The following is a 19,933-nucleotide window of genomic DNA, read 5'->3' as shown; positions in this document are numbered from 1 at the left end:
AATGTAATTATAAGTGAAAAGGATTGAATAAGTAAAATTATTTGGATCAGACATTGTGCGATTTTGGCCTTCAAATTAGCTGAGCAGTGCCATTAGGAGCCAGGGTAATTTAGGCAGCGTAATTATACCCTGTAGTAGAAAATGGGCTTGTAAAGCTGGTACACAATAATATAATAAGAAGCTTCCTGTATTGTATCTCTGTACACAACACTGTACAATCAACAGTCAACACACATTAAGGGGGCATACACCAAAACAGTGGTTTGTGCCGTCCAGACCAAATGACCTCATAAGCAGTTCAGTGACCTTCTAGCGCACCGTTTCCACACCAAAAAAAATTATTTTGAGAATACCCATTTTTGTAATCGAGCATTTCCTGGTTAGAGTGGAATTTTCGGAAAAACACAATTTGTTTCGTGGAGAGGCTATAAGTTAATCATTTCTTGCGGTATCGGGTTGAAATTTTGTTCGCCGTCTATACACATCTATTTCAAGGTGTATGAAAAATCTTGATATCGTATCTAAAAAGGCTGGTGTGTTATAAATTTTTAAAGTTAACAAAAGTCAAAAAGTTGAAATTGTCCTTTTCAGACTTATTTTAACCAAAAAGTCAGTCAGGGAAGATCGGAGTGATTTGATGGTTGACATAAACTTGTTCTCTGAATTCTGGCGCAGTTTTTGATGCCCTCTAAAATGTTTTTCCTCATTTGTGTTCAGATCTATTGGACTTCAAAGCCAAACAACAAATTTAGGCACATTTTTCATTTTAAATATTTACTGATTTTTCTAAAATTTTGATAGGAATGTGCTAGTGACTTTTTGAAGGGTGCAAAATAACCGCAACTAGCACATTTATATATGAGTTATGAACAACAAAACACCCTAAAATGCTTCCCTTTGAAGTTATTGGAGAAAATGTGATTTTTTATCTGCAAAGCCAAAAAATCACATTTTCTCCCATAACTTTAAAGGAAAGCATTTTAGGGTGTTTTGTTGTTCATACCTCATATATAAATGTGCTAGTTGCGGTTATTTTGCACCCTTCAAAAAGTCACTAGCACATTCCTATCAAAATTTTAGAAAAATCAGTAAATATTTAAAATGAAAAATGTGCCTAAATTTGTTGTTTGGCTTTGAAGTCCAATAGATCTGAACACAAATGAGGAAAAACATTTTAGAGGGCATCAAAAACTGCGCCAGAATTCAGAGAACAAGTTTATGTCAACCATCAAATCAATCCGATCTTCCCTGACTGACTTTTTGGTTAAAATAAGTCTGAAAAGGACAATTTCAACTTTTTGACTTTTGTTAACTTTAAAAATTTATAACACACCAGCCTTTTTAGATACGATATCAAGATTTTTCACACACCTTGAAATAGATGTGAATAGACGGCGAGCAAAATTTCAACCCGATACCGCAAGAAATGATTAACTTATAGCCTCTCCACGAAACAAATTGTGTTTTTCCGAAAATTCCACTCTAACCAGGAAATGCTCGATTACAAAAATGGGTATTCTCAAAATAATTTTTTTTGGTGTGGAAACGGTGCGCTAGAAGGTCACTGAACTGCCTATGAGGTCATTTGGTCTGGACAGATTTGGTGTATGCCCCCTTAATATATTATGTTATGTGAAACACTTTGAGTGTACGTGTGTGTGTGTTGTAAATATTGGACATTGTTGTAAAGCAGTGCATTGTGTGAATTTAAATGTTCTTTATATGAGAAAATCCAGGTCAGTTTATATTTTTAATGACTGGACTAACTCCTGGACTAAACAAAGGTTTTATTGAAAATTACACTCAAAATATTATATGTATTGTGATGACATGTTTTGTACAAAAAATATTGTCTGGAATAGCTTGATTTGAAACTAAAATCTACAATATATGATAATGACATCTTAAGCCGAAATATATAAACTTTCAAGGTTTTCACGAATTTAAATTTAAGATTATCCATTTAAATGGTAAAATAAATTAACTGACTACAGTATTTCATCAAAAACTTGAAGTTTTACCTTTTCTCTAGTGTAGTTATCGTAAGCAAGTTTAACTTTCCCATAAGTTCCTTCTCCCAATGTTCGCTCTATCCTGTAGCGCTTCCCGCCCGGATTTGACATGTTTGATCCTGAACATTTTATGTAATTTTAAAATTTTTTCAGGTTTAGAAATGGACGCTGTTTGATTGAGTAACATTTTACTTCAAAACGTTATCAGATTATGAGATTAAGAAAATTCATGTATCTAATTTTAAAATCGGGTATCAATAACTAAAATTATTGAATAAGCTAACCTGAGTTTGATATAGATGCAGGGCGCATCACGGTGGCAGCCATAGAACCATCTTCCTAACTACATTTTGACATCCTGTAAATGATTAATGTGAGACTTATTCAAAGGGCTTCGATGAACTTTCAAATATTTAGACGACAACTGAAGACTTTACAGCACCTTCCCATTATGTGGCGCGGTGATACATATATAATAATGGTTGCTAGAGATACTAGGTCTGGTTGAATCCAGGAATTTACAGTTACCCCAATTCATTAATAGGATCATGTGGTAGAAACAAAATTCCTATTGAAGCATCTATAATAATTTAAACAATGCTGTTTGCACATCTCTTAAATTGGACCTCATAAGAGGCTTACTGGTTACAATCTTTAGTCTGAGCAAAGGGGAAATTGTGAGGGAAGAGTGAGAAATTCCAGAAAATCTTTACAAACTACTGATGCAGATGGGGGGGGGGGTGCAAATCATACTGCAAATAGATAATGATGATAGATGATTTCAACTATATGGAACATACGCAAATAAAGATATTTCTAATCGATTCAAATAGAATATTCTATAGTAAAACTCTTATTCTCTTAGTGACACACAGCATTAACTGGGTTACCTTTTGGGGGGGGGGGGTCCAACCCGATCAATTCCGATCATTCCGATCCCGATTTTGGCCTCATCAACCCTCATATCGGAAAAATCGGGAAAATTTAAATCTTCCCTCTGAGGTTTCTAGGCGATATAGGTAGCTATTTCTGTACTTAAATATGACAAGAAATCGATTGGTGGTGGTCCCAGAACCCCAAAATGGTATCTTGTTCCAAACAAGAATCGTTTCGTCCGAAAAACAACACAATGTCGTACCAACTCTTGTTTGACAGAAACATCCACCCCGGTCCACAATTGAAAGAGGTACGGTTGGTAATAACAATCGTAACAAATAGCGAACGCTTTAGTAACTTTTGATTTAAATTGTCTCCACAATTTGTAACAGGCTATCTGCAGAAATGGGTAGCACGGTTAATGACTATGGTCCTTTCTCAAACTTCCAATCCTCAGTTAGATACAAAGAATAGTCTACACAATTTTCAATAACATTAAAAGGGATGAAAATCACTTTATTTATCAAAATCTTTATTTATCATGTAACAACTTTTCCATAGTACTGGAGAGTAAAACTCTGTTAAACAAAAAAATTCTCGGGCACATTTTGAGTCAGTAACAGTAACATGTCAATATGTTACAGACTCAAATGCGTTTAAAAACATTTTAGTAACAATAAATTGTGTAAACTGATGAGGAGGAGGAGGAGGACTGAGGAGAAGGAGGACTGAGGAGGACAGAGGAGGAAGACTGAGGAGGACCAGGACGAGCACTAGGAGGATGAGGACGAGGACTAGGAGGATGAGGACGAGGACTAAGGACGATGAGGACGAGGACTAAGGACGAGGAGGAGGACGACTGAGGAGGAGGACTGATTAGGAGGAGGACTGATTAGGAGGAGAAGGAAGAGAAGAAGGAGGAGGAGGATGAGGAAGAGAAATGAGGAGGAGGAGGAAAAGGAGGAAGACTGAGGAGAAAGAGGAGGACCGAGGAGGACTGAGGAGGAGGAGGACTGAAGAGGAGAGGGAGGACTGAGGAAGAGGAGCAGGATTGGTGTGGAGGAAGACGAGAAGGAGGAGGACGAGAGCGAGGACGAGGAGGAAGACTGAGGAGGAGGACTGTTAAAAAGGAGAAGGACGAGGACTGAGGAGGAGGACTGAGGATGAGGAGAAGGAGGACTGGGGGAGGACTAAGGACGAGGAGGACTGAGGAGGAGGACTGAGGATGAGGAGGAGGACTGAGGATGAGGAGGAGGAGAAGGAGGACTAGGGAGGACTGAGGAAGAGGAGGACTTAGGGAGGACTGAGGAGGAGGAGGACTGAGGAGGATGATGAGGAGGAGGACTGAGGATGAGGAGGAGGAGAAGGAGGACTGGGGGAGGACTGATGAGGAGGAGGACTGGGGGAGGACTGAGGAGCAGGAGGATGACTTAGGAGTAGGAGGAGAAGGAGGAGAAGGAGGAAAAGGATGAGAGGGAGGAGGAGGACTGAGGAGGAGGAGGAGGACTTAGGAGTAGGAGGAGAAGAAGGAGAAGGAGGACTGGCGAGGAGGAGGACTGACGAGGAGGAGAAGGACTGCGGAGGAGGAGGAGGACTGAGGAGAAGGAGGAGGAGGAGGACTGACGAGTAGGAGGAAGAGGAGGACTGTGGAGGAACAAGATGACGACTGAAGAGGATGAGGAGGATGAGAAGGAGGACTGGGGGAGGACTGAGGAAGAGGAGGACTTGGGGAGGAGGATGAGGACGATGAGACTGATGAGGACTGAGGAGGAAGACTGAGGAGGATGAGGACGAGGACTAAGGACGAGGACTAGGAGGATGAGGACAAGGGCTAATGAAGAGGAGGAGGACGACTGAGGAGGAGGACTGATTAGGAGGAGAAGGAAGAGGAGAAGGAGGAGGAGGACTGAGGAGGAGGAGGAGGATGAGGAGGATGAGGACTGAGGAGGACTGAGGAGGAATACTGAAGAGGACGAGGACTAAGGACGAGGAGGAGGCGGAGGACGACTGAGGAGGAGGAATGATTAGGAGGAGAAGAAAGAGGAGAAGGAGGAGGAGGAGTAGGAGGAGGAGGAGAAGGAGGAGGATTAGGACTGGGGGAGGACTGAGGAGGAGGATAAGGAGGAGGAGGACTAAGGACGAGGATGAGGACGAGGACGATTATGAGGAGGACAGAGGATGAGGACTGATGAGGAGGAGAAGGAGGAGGAGGATGAGGAGGAGAAGGAGGAGGAGGACTGGGGGAGGACTCAGGAGGAAGAGGATGATGACTGAGGAGGAGGATGAGGACTGAGGAGGAGGACTCAGGAGGTGGACTCAGGAGGTGGAGGAGGATGAGAAGGACTCAGGAGGAGGAGGACGACTATGAGGAGGACTAAGGAGAACTGATGCCTGATGGGGAGGAGAAGGAGGATCAGGAGGAGAAATGAGGATGAGGAGGAGGAGAAGGAGAAGGAGAAGGAGAAGGAGGAGGACTGGGAGTAGGACTGAGGAGGAGAAGGGGATTGAGGAGGAGGGTGAGGAGGACTGAGGAGAAGGACGAGGACGAGGACGAGGAGTCAGGAAGAGGACTGAAGAGGACTGAGGAGGAGAAGGACTCAGGAGGAGGAAGACTTAGGAGGAGGAGGAGGAGGACATCTAAATGTTTTGTCTGTTTTTGTCCGCCCTACTTTTTGTCCGTTTTGAAAATACAGGGTACCGAACGGACACAAAACATGATCCCCCAGCCAAGCATGTGTTACGATACAAATGTACTTGACTATACATTTAAGGTGCAGTGTACTAGTGATATTATGGTATGTTTAAAGACCGGACCACAAAATATAACCCTAGTGTTGTACTAATACATAATAACAAGTAACAGGGATAAAATTAATGAGCAGAAACAATCGATCTCACGTCAAGAGGCCAAAGCACTCGGGTCTGGGAGTACATGACAACTCCAACTAGTAGTGAGCATACTAGCCCCTGCAGTGGAAAAACACATAAAACATACTATTGGAATGTCCAATTAGTTCGTTTTCTCATAACAATATAGCATATGTAGGGGTTTTTTATCACTTCCTCACTTCTGAGAGGTTTTAGGGATCGATTCTCTAAAATTTCTCAATTTTCCGATTTTTCCGATTCCGATTTTGGCCTCATCAACCCTCATATCGGACATCGGGTTGGACCCCCCCACCTTTTCTAGCAATGATGATTATACAATATACATGCATGTGACTATCGCATCGAGTCTGAGAAAACCTGTGGAGCAGGAATTTCTTATGTTCAACATCGGTTTTGACGGTCTTCCGCCCAATTGCTAAGTATTTAAGTGGTTTTCATTATTAAGTGGTTCCTAACATTAGTGTAATATATATTCATATAATGGAATTTGGTTATTATTGTACTGAAGTATTTACTTTAGAGGTTTTGTTTATAATACAACTAGGAAATGGGTTTTTTAAATGCACAGTAATTGGCGATCTAACACATGGAGTTGCTGCATTATAGTATATAATTAGGAAGTGATATGGGAATCATGCTATTCACTATTAGGAAGAAGAGTATGAGATAATTATCAATAAACTTTTGTTTAACAGGGAAAATATCCAATTTTTTTTTGCTAAGTAGTAAGATTATCCTTGCTGTAATTTTAGTTTGTATCCTAGTTCCTTTTCATGAATCATATTATCCAATCACAAATCACACCAATTATGCGATCACATAGCTTCTTTGTATTTGACGCAGGATTCAGACTAGGATCCAAAACTGGCCAAGAGATTCAGTTAGTGAGACTCTTGAGACAAACCCTAAACATGTAGACCTGCATCATTCTAGAGAAAATCGTATCCTCTCAGCAAATTGCTTCAAAAGAACAACACCCATGCCATGGTCGAGTAATGCTACAAGGATATGATTGATTTGTCTGGTTCGTTGAAATATTCATCGATTTATTTTTCATTTAGGTGCTAGATCCCTAATTCACTACATAACAGAAGGGTATTGTAGGCAGTTTAATTAGGTTATATTCACAGAGATGGCCTGACAATTTTTTTAAATTTTTATTGACACTAGAAAAAATTTCAAAAAAAATATTTAGAGGAGGAAGCCGAGGCACTGCATACGTTTTGCTACTGTATTCTCGAGATTGAGTGTATAATTAAATGAAGCAGCACTGGATCTTATATACGCAGGATAAGACAGGAATTTTGAAGAAGGGTGTTCCCTTACACCAACCCTAAAAGGGCACAGGTTTAAGCTGGAAAATAATTTTGCTCTTATTACAAGAGACTTCCTTTGGAATAAAACAATGTTTAAATTAGCAGTGCCCGTAACCCTTCCATCCATCGAAACAGTAGATGCACAATGGGAATTCCAAAGGCATGTGACAAATCGTGAGCAATTTTCGAAGGGTCGTATTACTATTATACTGCTTCAAAGAATAGACAAATTGGAATTCATTTTATTAAATATCGTCCTTATGTTTTACCACTCAGCATTACATCTTTCCACACAACTTTTATGCCCAATCTCATACCAGTTATAAAATGACAGTACATTGCATGGGTCCAGGAGGTGACCGGGATTGGCAATTTTGAGCTATCCCGGTCCCGGTCAAATGCTGATTTATGATCCCGGTCCCGGTTAATTCAGGATTCTTGGTCCCGGTCCCGGTCACAGTCCTGATCAATCACTCAAATTTGCCGGGATTTTGACCGGGATCTTTTAAATAATTTCATTCACTGTGATTTTAAGTTTTTCCTTTCATTCATTGTGAATTTCATCTTTAAACATCCTCAGAGTAAAATAAAACAATGTTTAAAATTGCTGAACAAGTTTGAGTAATAAATTATGATCATGAATTAACCAGTAATGGACCGGAATTCCCGGTACCGGGATTGGCAATTTTGAGCCATCCCGGTCAAGTCACATTTTTCATCCCGGTCCCGGTCCCAGTCAAATGCTTATTTATGATCCCGGTCCCAGTCCCGGTCCCGGTCAAGTCACATTTTGTATCCCGGTCCCGGTCCCGGTCAGGCCTGAAATCATGTCCCGGTCACCTCCTGCATGGGTCATAGACACAAGAAAATGTAATAAATACAAATAAGTTAATTAGAAGTGGAATTTTAGTGGTAAAATTAAATTAGATTAAGAATAATGGTAGAAAAGACAATTTTTTGAGAAAAGACAATTTTATTATTTATCACCAATTCAATACATAATCAATAAATATATATCCGAATAAATTTGATTAAAAATTAAATGATACAAGTATGCTAGCAGCTAGCGCGCTTATATTTGATAAATATTCACGCTGTTAAAATGGGTTTTACCACACCGCCACTCACATTAGCACAGTTGGTGAACGGACCCAGGCGCTGTTAAGCTTTTATGAGCCCTGGTTGACTGCTGAGAGTGGCGAAGGGGCTGATATTAATTTTATCTTAGTTTAACCTAGATTCCAATAACATTTTAGTTTTGTGTTATAATTATATGATTTTTATGCGATATTTAAGTTACAGCTGCTCGCAATACATTATTGCTTAAAAATTGTTAAATATGCTCGCTATACGCTTAATTTTAGATACCGTATGTATATATACATATCAGCTCATAATACCAAATAACAATAATAAATAAATTAAAAGCATTGAAGAGGTCCAAAACCAATTCAAGCATGACACAAAGTTGAATACATTTTCATCGGAAGCTGCAAGCTTATTAACGTTTGATTCCGTACGTTCATGATCCGTTATTATGCATTCACCTTCAGGCGGTGTCGACGGATCATGCGAAAAGGGTTTTTGACAGGCTGTGCCCTTACCATAATTAAACTGAACCATTGCCTGATACGATGTAAACAAGAGTGTTGGATAGGTGAGCCGCGCAAGCGCTCGCGCATTTGTGTCGCTCTGACAAATAGCACTTGAATAATTTAGCTACCAAGACGTAAATCGCGCGTTACGTAAAGTATTATTTTTCCCTTCGGATAAAGTGAACGTTACACCCGCGTGTAACCTGCTTTAATGTTTTGTGTGCATGTGTGGTGGAGTGAGTGTATAATGTAATGATTGAATGAATCTTTTTTCTTTTGTGGTGCATATATGATGTGAGTGACAGGTGTAAAATCTAAAATATATAAATATAAATGGGGGTCTTTTCATAGGAAAGTGTTGAAGTTTAAGTCCTGCCAGTTAATATTGTCAGGTTGGTGTTGAGCCTTCATGATAGAAAGCTTCAATCGGGATTTAATTGAACCTAGTGAACCTATTTTACCACGTGCATTTGACTGCTCAAGAAACCTATTCCATAAATTTGCCCCTTTATATGCGAAATTGTGAGATGAGTGTGGTGTCACAAATCTGTCATCTCTGAGCTCAGACTTCTTAAAGAGAGAATACATGGATATGGGCTGATGACTCTTCACTATCTTCATTGTTTCAGTAATGCATCTGTATCTATATATGTTATGTACTGTCATTAGTTCCTTAGATTGGAAAATAGGTTTTGTTGATTCTCTAGAGTGGAATTCTGCCCCAAGTATTTGGCAGCGATGTGGCCTTGCTTGTTTATCACCAGTCTTCCTCAAGCTGATACATATAGAACACGGTTTAATGTGAGGTATAGTTGATTCATTGGATATTTGACCTTTCTTGTTTATACTGCACTGGATTGGCCTGCTACGAGAACAAGTTTTAAACTTGTCGCTAAATGCTTCCGAGTCCCCAAATAAGATTCGGACACATTTCTTCTGTGCAAGGAATAGTGGTGAAAGCTTATTAATTGATACACCACCCCATACAGTTATACCGTATCCTAGATGAGATTCAAAAAGAGTGTGGTATATCTGTTTGTACAGCTGGCTGGGGAGGGAGTTTTTTATTCGATAAATACGGCCACATATGCTGTTTAATTTCTTAGTTAGTTTCTCGATATGAGGTGTCCAACTCAGTTTGTCATCAATAATTACACCTAGAAATTTCGTTTCAGTAACCTGTTTGATCGGGATCCCATCAATTTCTAGATTCAAGTCATTTTCAGTATTATCAATGGTCTTACGTTTAGTAGGCGAGAAGTACATGTAACAAGATTTTTTAACATTAATGTGCAGTAGGTTATGGCGCATATATTGGCACACAGAGTCGAGAATTTCATTCGCTATTTTGTATGCTTGTTCCTTAGTTTCAGCAGCTACAAAGATGTTTGTGTCATCTGCAAATAGTACAAATTTTCCTAATGTACTACATCTATAGATGTCATTTATATAGATAAGAAAAAGCAAGGGGCCCAAAACGGATCCTTGAGGTACGCCTAGTTTAACTGGGAGAGGCTCTGATTCTTCACCAAGTACACTAACATACTGGTATCTATTATTTAGATAGCTGGAGAGCAGCTTTAGTGCGTTTCCTCTAACTCCGTAATTACTAAGTTTCTTAAGTAGCATATCAAATGGTAAGGTATCAAATGCTTTAGAGAGATCGATAAATATTCCTAATACGTGGTTTTTATTATTCCGTTTTTCTTCGACGTGATTTACGGAGTAGTTAAGAGCATGACTTGTCGAGTGGTTTTTTCTAAAGCCGAACTGATTTTCGAATATTATTCCTCGAGATAAGAAAAAGTTGTATAATCTACTGTAAATAATTTTTTCAAATATTTTACCAAATACTGGTAATGTTGATACTGGCCTGTAATTCTCTAGTAATTCCTCATCTTCTTTTTTATATATCGGGGTTATCTTACCCGTTTTCAGTTGATCAGGGAAGACACCTTCATTCATGCAGTTGTTATAAATTCTGGCAAGATGTTCTGATATAGTTTGACTACACTGCTTCATTACATGTGCCGGTATGTCGCTAGCTTTACCGTTATTAAATTCACTTATAATTTGTATTATTTCAGAGCTTGTACATTCAGCAAGATAAATACTTGACGGACAGGACTGTGGCAAGTAGTCAGTGAATGATTTAGCAATTATAGGATCTTCATCAATCCTCCTCTCATAGACCTCGTTCAGATTGGAGGCGATTGACACAAAGTACTTGTTAAATTCATGAGCAATAACTCGTCGACAAATAACACGCTCATTGTTTATCATGAATGACGGTTTCATTTGCTTATTTTGCTTTCCTCGCACTTTATTAATTAACTGCCAGGTTTTTTTACTGTCACCCTGACACTCCTCAATTTTGTTGCACGTGTAGAGGCGTTGAGCTAGTCTTATTACGTGTTTAACTCTCCTACGTTTGTCAGTAAAATTAGCATGCTTTTCCCTGGCATCATTACAAGGATTGCAGTGACAGGCTTCCTTGATCTCACGACAAAGTTTACCTGGATTATGCAAACATTTTTCTCTCTTCGCTTTATGCCAGTGGTCGTGCAGCTCATGTTTTTTATTTATAGACGCGATTAATCCTCCTGTTATCCACGGATTTGTCATTGGCGTTCTTTTGGAGACTTTAGGTTTACTGAGTTTACATGATTTGTCTAGATTCGTTTTGAATGTGTCGTGAAATTCAATAAAGTTTTTTGGTGGGTGCTCAGAGAAATGTTGGTTTAAGGATGAAACAAGGACTCGAACGTTGGATTCACTGTAATCATAATATTGGGTATGTTTAACTTGAGGTTCAGAGTTAGTTACAGCTAGGTCTTCAAAAATATGAAAAACTGGCAGATGATGCGAGATTCTGTCAGATACTGTACCTGAGGCAACAACCTTGTTTATATCATTTGTGTAAATGTTGTCAATACACGTTTGATTACATCCCGGCTTCTCGTGCGTGTGTGTTGATATAAGAGGCGAGAAACCGGCACTAAACATTATCTCCTCGAGATTGCTAACTTCTTTACTATTAACATGGAGGTTGACGTTAAAATCTCCCATTATATACGCAGATTTTTTAGGCAATATCTGGAGTATTCTAGATAGTTCTGTCAGGAAGCTTGCAAAATTACCGCTGGGTGGTCGGTAAATAACCCCAAAAGTTACTTCTTCTGAGTTTTTACGACTAGTTACGAATAGTGATTCTAAATTCTCGGTAACGTCTGACGCAAGTTCGTTCACAATACTGCTAAGTCTATCTTGAACATATAATGCTACACCAGTTCCTTTGGATTTATTACCTACAGTATTCTGGTAAAAACTATTGTAGTTAGGAATTGAATACACGGTGCTTTCATCAGGACCTATGTTAGTTTCTGATAAACCTATTACGGTGAAGTTTTGGTTAATGCGGTGCAGTTCAGTTAATAGACTATCAAAATTGCTTTTATTGCCATCAATGTTAAGAAAGTAGGAGCTGGAAAACTTTTTAAGATTTTCTCCATGCGATGAGTTGATTTCATTAGCAGAATAAGCTTGGCATTTGTCTAAGATTGAGGATATTTTATATGTTTCGTCATGTGCATCTGGTGAGGTTGTGTCATCTACAAAGTGTTTGAAGGGATTATACTTGTGTACTATTTTATCTTTGCACGAAAAGCAGTAGAAGTTGTCATTAATAATTTGTGCTTTTGATTGCGAAAAACACTTTGAGTGGGCAATACAATTACATCTACTGCACTCAAACATCGGCTGACCTATGTAAACGTTTTTCAGGCAATGGTTACAGTTTTCTCTCAAAATTTTGTTGATCATACCTGACGACCATCAGGACTAGGTAAGCTTGCAACTTGCGATGATGTTAGCACGTTCTGTGTTCTGCTAGGGGTTCGGGTCCTCCTTCTCTTTTCAGCTCCTCTATTTAACCTGTTGAATATAGCTTTCTTAATAATAGCTGCAAATCGTTTAACACCAACCTCATTTAAGTGCAACAAATCAAGTCTACCGCGGTTATCAAGTTTCTTCGACAGCCTCTCAGACAGCAACATGTTGCGATCTAAGAAGTCATCGAGACCGCGGACATGTGATACACCCAAACCAGGCTGATCCAAATCACGGAATATACGTGAGTTAAAATACAAAGCTTTCTTATTAAGCTCGTTAGACTTAGTAGGCAGTATAGGAACAATGAAAATATTAGTACTACTATTGAACTGTCTAATTTCGTTAATTTTCAACTTATACTGCAGGAACAGTCGATCAATGTCCTCCTGACTTCTCACATCATTCTTTTTCAGATTGTTGATACCACAAGATACTACGATGTTGTTGTAGCCACAGCACCACTCAGGCTTGATGTCCTCCATTGTAGCGGCCCAGAACCGTTGACCCGGCATCAGCTCACCAAACGAGTTCAGTTTACCAGTTCCAAAGGCTAGGTGGCCAGTATTAGAGTCGCCAACGATACATGTGGAGTTTCGATTCTTCCAACTGACTGATCGAAAGGTCAGGCTGTATCGAACTCCTTTTTTCACAGAACCCTTCTCTATACGATGAGAGAAGAAGTCCTGTGACCGCCGAGTCATTCGGTACATTGATCTGTGGCTGCAGTCTAACTTGAGACTGTCAGTCTTAGAGCTTTTCTCAGCAAACAAGATCTCACAAGATTCACCCACTGTGATCGTAAAAATTGACGATTCGGGGTGGATAGTGATCTCATTATCTGAGTGTTCTGGAAGAAAGCTCTCCTGACCAACGTATCGATTGACCAAGCAGGAGTTGATAACTGGTGCTGCTCCTTTCTTCTTCAGCTCGGGATAGATCTTGTAGAACTCATCAGCCTGCATCTTATTGATCGACTCCACTAAGGGTTGCAAGGCTTCAGGAATGGTGGGCGGACTGGTGGTCGCTTTTGACCCTACATAAGAATATGGATGGCCAAACGATTTCACTGAGTGACCATTCTCATCATTAAATTCAGTGGCTGTTAGGAAGTCAACGATGGTCTGTGCAGCCTGTTCATTAATAAAATCGTTGATCATTGTTGCCGGGACCATACCGGATGGGACTGCAGGGGGCTCAAACACTAGATGCTCTGGACGGGGAGGAGGCGTGGCAACATGTTCTGGTTGTGGGGTGGCCGTGGTTGATATGCTCTCGAGTTTTACTGATAAGGCCTTCAGCGTTGAATTGGTCTTATCTTGTTGCAGATTTAAGTGCGTGAGACCTGTGCTTATTTCTGATAAGGCCACCACTCTCTCAGCAATCTGATTGTAGCTGCTACTAATTCTGTCGGTGTCTGCAATCAGAGAAGTTAGTCTATCCTCGAGAGAGGTTATCTGCTTCGTAAGCAAAGCATTGTCATCTGACAAGTTGGATATTCTCAGAATCAGACTGTCCGTTTGTGTGTTGTTGCGGGCTTCAACACCCGGTGGACTGAAGCAAAAGGGACACATCCAGTCGATAAGCTGTTCAACAAAAGTATTTGTAATACCCTTTAGGTTGGAACAGTTGCTGTGCCATTCCTGGGTGCAATTAGTACAAGAAAGAACCCAGGAGTCTGGGTCGTGCTGGCCACATGGACAGTTCTTAGGATTTGCTGGGGAGGGCTTCTTGGTGTTCTTCTTCTCCTTCTTCTTGTCCTGTACTTTAGATGGAATTCCTCCGAGGCTTGTTCGTTGTTTGTTGATAGCTTTGTTGGGCATGGCGTAGAAAGGCGATAGGGGCACCAGGCTGACCAGAGGGCACTGTCACGTCTGACCCGCAACCGACCTGAAAATAAGAAGAGCAGAATCGCCACACAAGAGATCTCTGTTGAGAAAAAGTTGAATCAGAATTGTAAGGGAAGAATAATAGTTGTTATTTGAGTAATACAATCACAGGGCTAGTTAATTTACGGACGAACACAACAGGACAGTTGTGAAGTAGTGATTGGTAAAGATGATTGTTTGAGTGCCTGATGGGATGTGTTAAAAATTGGAATGTAATCAATTGTCATAATTGACATTAATTTAGGTATAAATTGATCAAAAAATACAATTGAATAAAAAGGTTATTATGGTTCAAATTTGTAAGACTATAATTTGTAAAATAAATGTTTTAAATGTATATATAATGCCCAATGTTGTTAAGACTCAACACTAGTACTAACAATAATCTGAGGGAAAGCAACAACATCAGATGTACCAATGAGTCCCAAGGAGATGATGTGGTCAGTATGTAAATATGGTGTGGTTGGTGTAGTTACAGAGACAACAGGTGTGGCGGGTACTCAACTCCTTAACAGGGCCGGAAGCAAGTCTTCTGATTTAGCGCCCTCCGATCCTCCATGGTGCCCCCGATGCCGTAACGTTTTAGTGACTCATTGGTACATCCATATCATAGATAGATAATAATTATACATTGCATGCCATTAACAGTTCCAACAAAGAATTTCGGTCGAGCGCTTAATAATCTTAAAATGATATCGAACATGATTCATAAACCAATTTAGCGTCAATACAATACAAATAACCAAGTACAAGTTTAAACAAGCTGTTTGTCAGCCCTTATATTAAGAGGTCGTTTACATATAACGTAATCAGCTGAGGGGGTGGGTTTCCGAATGATTACGCTAGTGTAATTTCGACACAATAGCTATGTGTAAAACTGATTACAGAGGGGGGGGGGTAAAAATGTTCCAAAACATGATTACGTAATATGTCAACGACCCCTAACAAATTCACCTAACCATGTGCTTTCGCGCCACTGACGTGAGGCGGGCGCGCTACTGCAAACGCAAGGGCTCTGGATAGAGCAACCTAACAAACCTTGTTATTATTTAGATGTAAAGTAAGGGGATCAAAATAATTTTCGGAATTATTAATTCGACCAACAAAATACAATTCAAATATTTTATTACTGGTCATTCCGCATAATCTCTATGATTATAAACATAAATATCATAGCCTGGGGTCCCCAGGTAAATATTTTTTAATAAATATTTTAAAAACTAGTCTAGTATTGAGTATAGAAAGCAGTACAATTTAATATTATCTATTAATCCCAGCAAACCTTATTACTGGCTGAGCATATAATTCACCTAACCATGTGCTTTCGCGCCACTACGGGCGCGCTTGTTTCACAAGTACGCCGTTTTTACCGCCGTGAGGCCGTTTTTACCGCCGCGAGGCCGTTTTTTACCGCCGTGCAAAGCATATCACTTCAGGTGATTGCGTCTTCACAGCGTGTTCTAGCTCGCGCGCGGTCGAAAGTTTATTGCAAGCTTTAAACGTTGCAAAAATGCAATTGAATCACACGACACAATTTAGCCAACCAGAGTACAGAAATTTGCAAAGTTAAAGTTTTAACTTTTGATCGGCCCAAAATGAGACTTTTCAGAAGATTTTGAGATAATTCAAAATTTACGTTGTTGTAAATTTTCCCTTTAGGGGGGGGGGGACGTTGCATCATTTTTTTACGGATGTTACTCGTCTAAATAATTCTTCGAAGTAACGCACACTGCTTTCTTCCCGAAATGGCCCGATGGCACGTGCTACGAAGTAGCGCGCGCGGGGCCAAACCATAAACTTAATGGTCAAGCCATTTTTAAAAGGCGAACATTTTTGATTTTGCAAAAAACCGGAAGTTTCTAGTAGTATAGTATCTCTTTTACTTTCAAAGTTAAGCCCCAGCCAATAAGGTTTCCTTGTATCACGTGGTGACCCCCACTGTCGCTTCACTATAGTAGTAGAGTTTCGACGATACAGGGGGAGCCGCGCACTCGTGCGCGGCGGGTCATACAACGTATGACAAAGGTTTCCAGGGATTTTTATTTAAAGTATAAATATTTTTGATGGACAATTATTTATTATTCGAAACCCGCTAACCCTCTAATTTGATTCCAACCAAACCCAATTCCTAACAAAATCCTTAACAAGAGCAACTGCCTAAATAAAACGCGCAGAAGTGAAAATAAATAAATAAAAATACTAAACTAGCAGTCCTAATACTTGTAATAAATAGATTTGTTCAATTTCATAAAATTCTTAACCATACATGTAAAATAATTTAAGTTGTCTTATATAGATTACTGTACAAAATTCTTATTATAAACTTTATAATGACAATAACAAATAAATTAAAAGCACACACAACTCTTCGTGCTTTGGTGTGTAAGAATGATCAAACAACCTCAAATTATTATCAAACATTATTTATTATCAAACATGTCAATCTTACAAATGTCAACAATCCTAAAATAATTTAGAACCGAAATGTTATCCTTTGTAAGATTATATGTCCCAAAAGTCAAATTGACTTGTACTCAAGTATAAAGTCGAACAATTTACTCCAATAACCACGGTCACTAGCAAGTTCTCTCAAATGAAGAATATCATCATACGACTCAAGCAAGATGAAACGCTTCCAGAGGTCAACCTTCTGGTGGTGTAGGAGGTTACGTCTGTGAGCCCCGAGTCTACCAACTTCACTGCACATCTCGACAGCAAAACACAGCGCAGCTTGAGCTGGTGATCTTTCATCGCTCCTCAGTATGTGTCCTAGCATCTTCCACCTAGATAACTCAGCACGCTCAGACATAGGGGTAGAGTTACTCTGTTTGTAGAGGGTATCTTTGGACATCATACTGCGTGGCCAGCTGACATTCATGATCTTTCTGAGGTGGTTACGGTGACATGTATCTAGTTTGTCCCAGTACGATTTAGGCATTCCCCAGCAACTAGAGTTATACATGAGGATAGATACTACTTGGGCCTCATAGACCTTCAGCTTCTTCTGTAGGGGGATCTTACTCTGGCACCAGACCTTCTTGAAGTTCTGGAATGCTACATTGGCTAACATGATTCTTCTGGTGACATCTTTCCTACTTTCTAGCAGAGAACCCAATAACTTGCTACTGCACCATTCTTCATTCATTCTAAGGGGTTTACCATCATCCATGACCTCATCTTTCCCAGCTATGTAGACGTGTACAAACTCTGTCTTTGATTCATTAATATTCAGATTCCACTCTTTGAACACCTTAGTAGCGATATTTGGCAGATAAAATATTGGCAGATAAAATATATTTCATAATATTATAAGGTATATGCTATAATATTAAAACTGTTTTAAAGTTGAGTTCAGGTAACAGAATTTAGCTGCAATAGCACCTTTGCAGTATTATCCATTTAATTGTTGAGATGTAGCCATTTTTCGTCCGGTCTTGATAAATGATTAACCCGGCTCACAATACATATGCTTCGTCCGGTCTAACATTGAACCCGGCTCACTAATAATAGGGATGGTGTAGTAGTTGGAATATGACACACATTTGTGCTCTGCTTTAGCATCACTTGACTATTTAAAAAAATTGTTTGTTCAGGCCATGACCCTATAATAGTCAGCCAATTGGCGATTGCTGAAATTGAATGTAATTTATTCAGTTCATATTGATATGACACACTGTTAACAGTTTTATTTCAGTTCGAAGGAATTGTTTTGTATCCCTTTATAGGTTCTTTGTGCTTTCCTGAGATTGATGGAACAATTGTCTCAAATCTGTATTATTTTCTAAATTAAATTATAAATCTCTTCATATTTAATAAAGTATCATTAGTTAAGGTCCACTAAGGCCAGCTTTTTCGACATGGGAAATAATATTTTCTTGGTTTGTGCTAATGTCTTTTCTCAACGTATTTCAATTTCAGTTGGTTTGGGTTTCTCTGAGGACTGAAGTTTGCCCAAGTTTTTAAGTTTTTAAATTTGTATTATATAAATTGTGAATTCGTGTTTTACTGTAGATAGTTTTAATCTTACTTCCTACTATTATTTGTTATCAGCAATATTTCGTACCAGCATCGCTTTCGATGGCTGTCATCAGGGGTAGTTCACATATTAAATAGTGAAACACATTTTTTTGTTTTCTGGATAATATATACCCCCCTGATTATGTAATATTGGAACGACCCCTTACTAAATTGTTCTCTCCTCAGGATGCCTGACTTTCATGGTGTATATTTGCTGTGCAGTATTGAAAACAACAAAAGTGTCCGTGGTACATATATTGGCTATACAGTTCTGCCTGGCAGAAGAATTCTCCAACACAACAGATTTAAAAAAGGTGGTGCTCACAAAACTGCTAAATATGCCCCATGGGATATGATCCTTTGCATCCACAACTTTCCGAATAGAATTGCTGGTTTACGATTTGAATGGGCATGGCAAAATCCCAAGATATCAGTGAGATTGAAAATGTATGACTGGCAAAAGAAAAAAACAGAAAACGGTGTTCAGTTTCAGATCCGTGTCCTAGAGCGTATGTTAAATGTTCCTCCATGGAACAAGCTGCCATTAACAATACAATGGCTCAGAAGCGAATATAAAATTCCCCTTGTTCCTCCTTTGCATATGCCTATTGCATTGGGACCGATTGAGGAGCCATCAGAAATAGGAGATACTGTTACAAGTAGAGAAACCAATTGTACGTTGTGTCATACCACAGTTTCTGAAGATAATAACATATACTGTGTCCATAATCAGTGTACTTTCCATCTTATATGTTTAGCTGATAAATGGGTCTCCAAAACTGACATTTTACCAGTGTCTGGCACATGCCCAAAGTGCGGCACCCCTCAGTTGTGGGGAGAAATGGTGCGGTTTAGGAACAGATTAAGTAAGTCAAAATCAGATATTCCGAGCCAACACTGGTCTGACCAACTTTCACAGAAATGATTTTTATTATTAATTGATGAATAACCATGAGAGAAACCTATTCAGTAAGTGCAGAAACTTATCACATTTTTGATCTTTAGTGTAACTTTGAAAGTATTACAGAACAGAATAAAATGAACAATATTACAGGTGTTTTCCCCCTTTTGTATATAATACAATATTATTCATTTGCTTATAAAACTGTTATGTCATTGTCCCTAATTAATAATTTCAGTCATTTGATGATATTTACATTTTATCATAAAAACCTTAATACTTATTTAATTATACTTTACACATTGAATCCTGCTAAGCTTGTAAACAACTTAAATAATTAACTAAATCATTACCCAATTCTCAGCTGAATGAATTCATGAGGTCTTTAAAACTGATAACAAATGGCTCTGCAAGTGGAGTACTATCGAGGTTTGCGTCTCACTATAACTTTGTAGTGGCAGGGGGTGGAGCGGGAGGATGTGCTGCAGCCTCTAACTTGTTAAAACATGGCACAGTGGCTGTAATAGATCCTGCTGATGTGAGATGATCT

General features: G+C 39.2%; 3 protein-coding genes and 1 long non-coding RNA gene across 5 annotated transcripts in view; 2 read left to right on the top strand and 2 right to left on the bottom strand.

Moving 5' to 3' along the window:
* The window catches only part of LOC134811718 (NUAK family SNF1-like kinase 1), a 60,301-nt gene that overhangs the window by 19,331 nt on the left and 21,037 nt on the right, over positions 1 to 19,933 (bottom strand). For both annotated transcript variants that reach the window (XM_063818750.1, XM_063818749.1), the window contains exons 2-3: positions 2,297 to 2,372; positions 2,022 to 2,131 (exon numbers count right to left, since the gene is read on the bottom strand). In XM_063818750.1, the coding sequence (XP_063674820.1) occupies positions 2,022 to 2,131; positions 2,297 to 2,339 (153 nt within the window). In that variant the 5' untranslated portion in view covers positions 2,340 to 2,372. The remainder of the gene's footprint in view (positions 1 to 2,021; positions 2,132 to 2,296; positions 2,373 to 19,933) is intronic.
* On the top strand, positions 8,930 to 13,090 carry LOC134811315 (uncharacterized). Its single transcript, XR_010159788.1, has 3 exons — positions 8,930 to 12,532; positions 12,682 to 12,820; positions 12,993 to 13,090. It is a non-coding gene; the product is annotated as an uncharacterized LOC134811315 (long non-coding RNA).
* LOC134826759 (uncharacterized) lies at positions 16,984 to 17,634 on the bottom strand. Its single transcript, XM_063839255.1, has one exon. The coding sequence runs from the start codon at positions 17,632 to 17,634 to the stop codon at positions 16,984 to 16,986; it is 651 nt and encodes a 216-aa protein (XP_063695325.1).
* On the top strand, positions 18,673 to 19,535 carry LOC134811334 (structure-specific endonuclease subunit slx1-like). The gene has a single exon (XM_063818120.1). The coding sequence runs from the start codon at positions 18,835 to 18,837 to the stop codon at positions 19,405 to 19,407; it is 573 nt and encodes a 190-aa protein (XP_063674190.1). The 5' UTR covers positions 18,673 to 18,834; the 3' UTR covers positions 19,408 to 19,535.

This window comes from Bolinopsis microptera, chromosome 2 (genome assembly GCF_026151205.1).
Source record: "Bolinopsis microptera isolate Bmic1 chromosome 2, MBARI_Bmic_1.0, whole genome shotgun sequence".
Classification (NCBI taxonomy): domain Eukaryota; kingdom Metazoa; phylum Ctenophora; class Tentaculata; order Lobata; family Bolinopsidae; genus Bolinopsis; species Bolinopsis microptera.
Note: the sequence above shows the minus strand (reverse complement) of the source record. Positions and strands in the feature narration are given on the sequence as shown.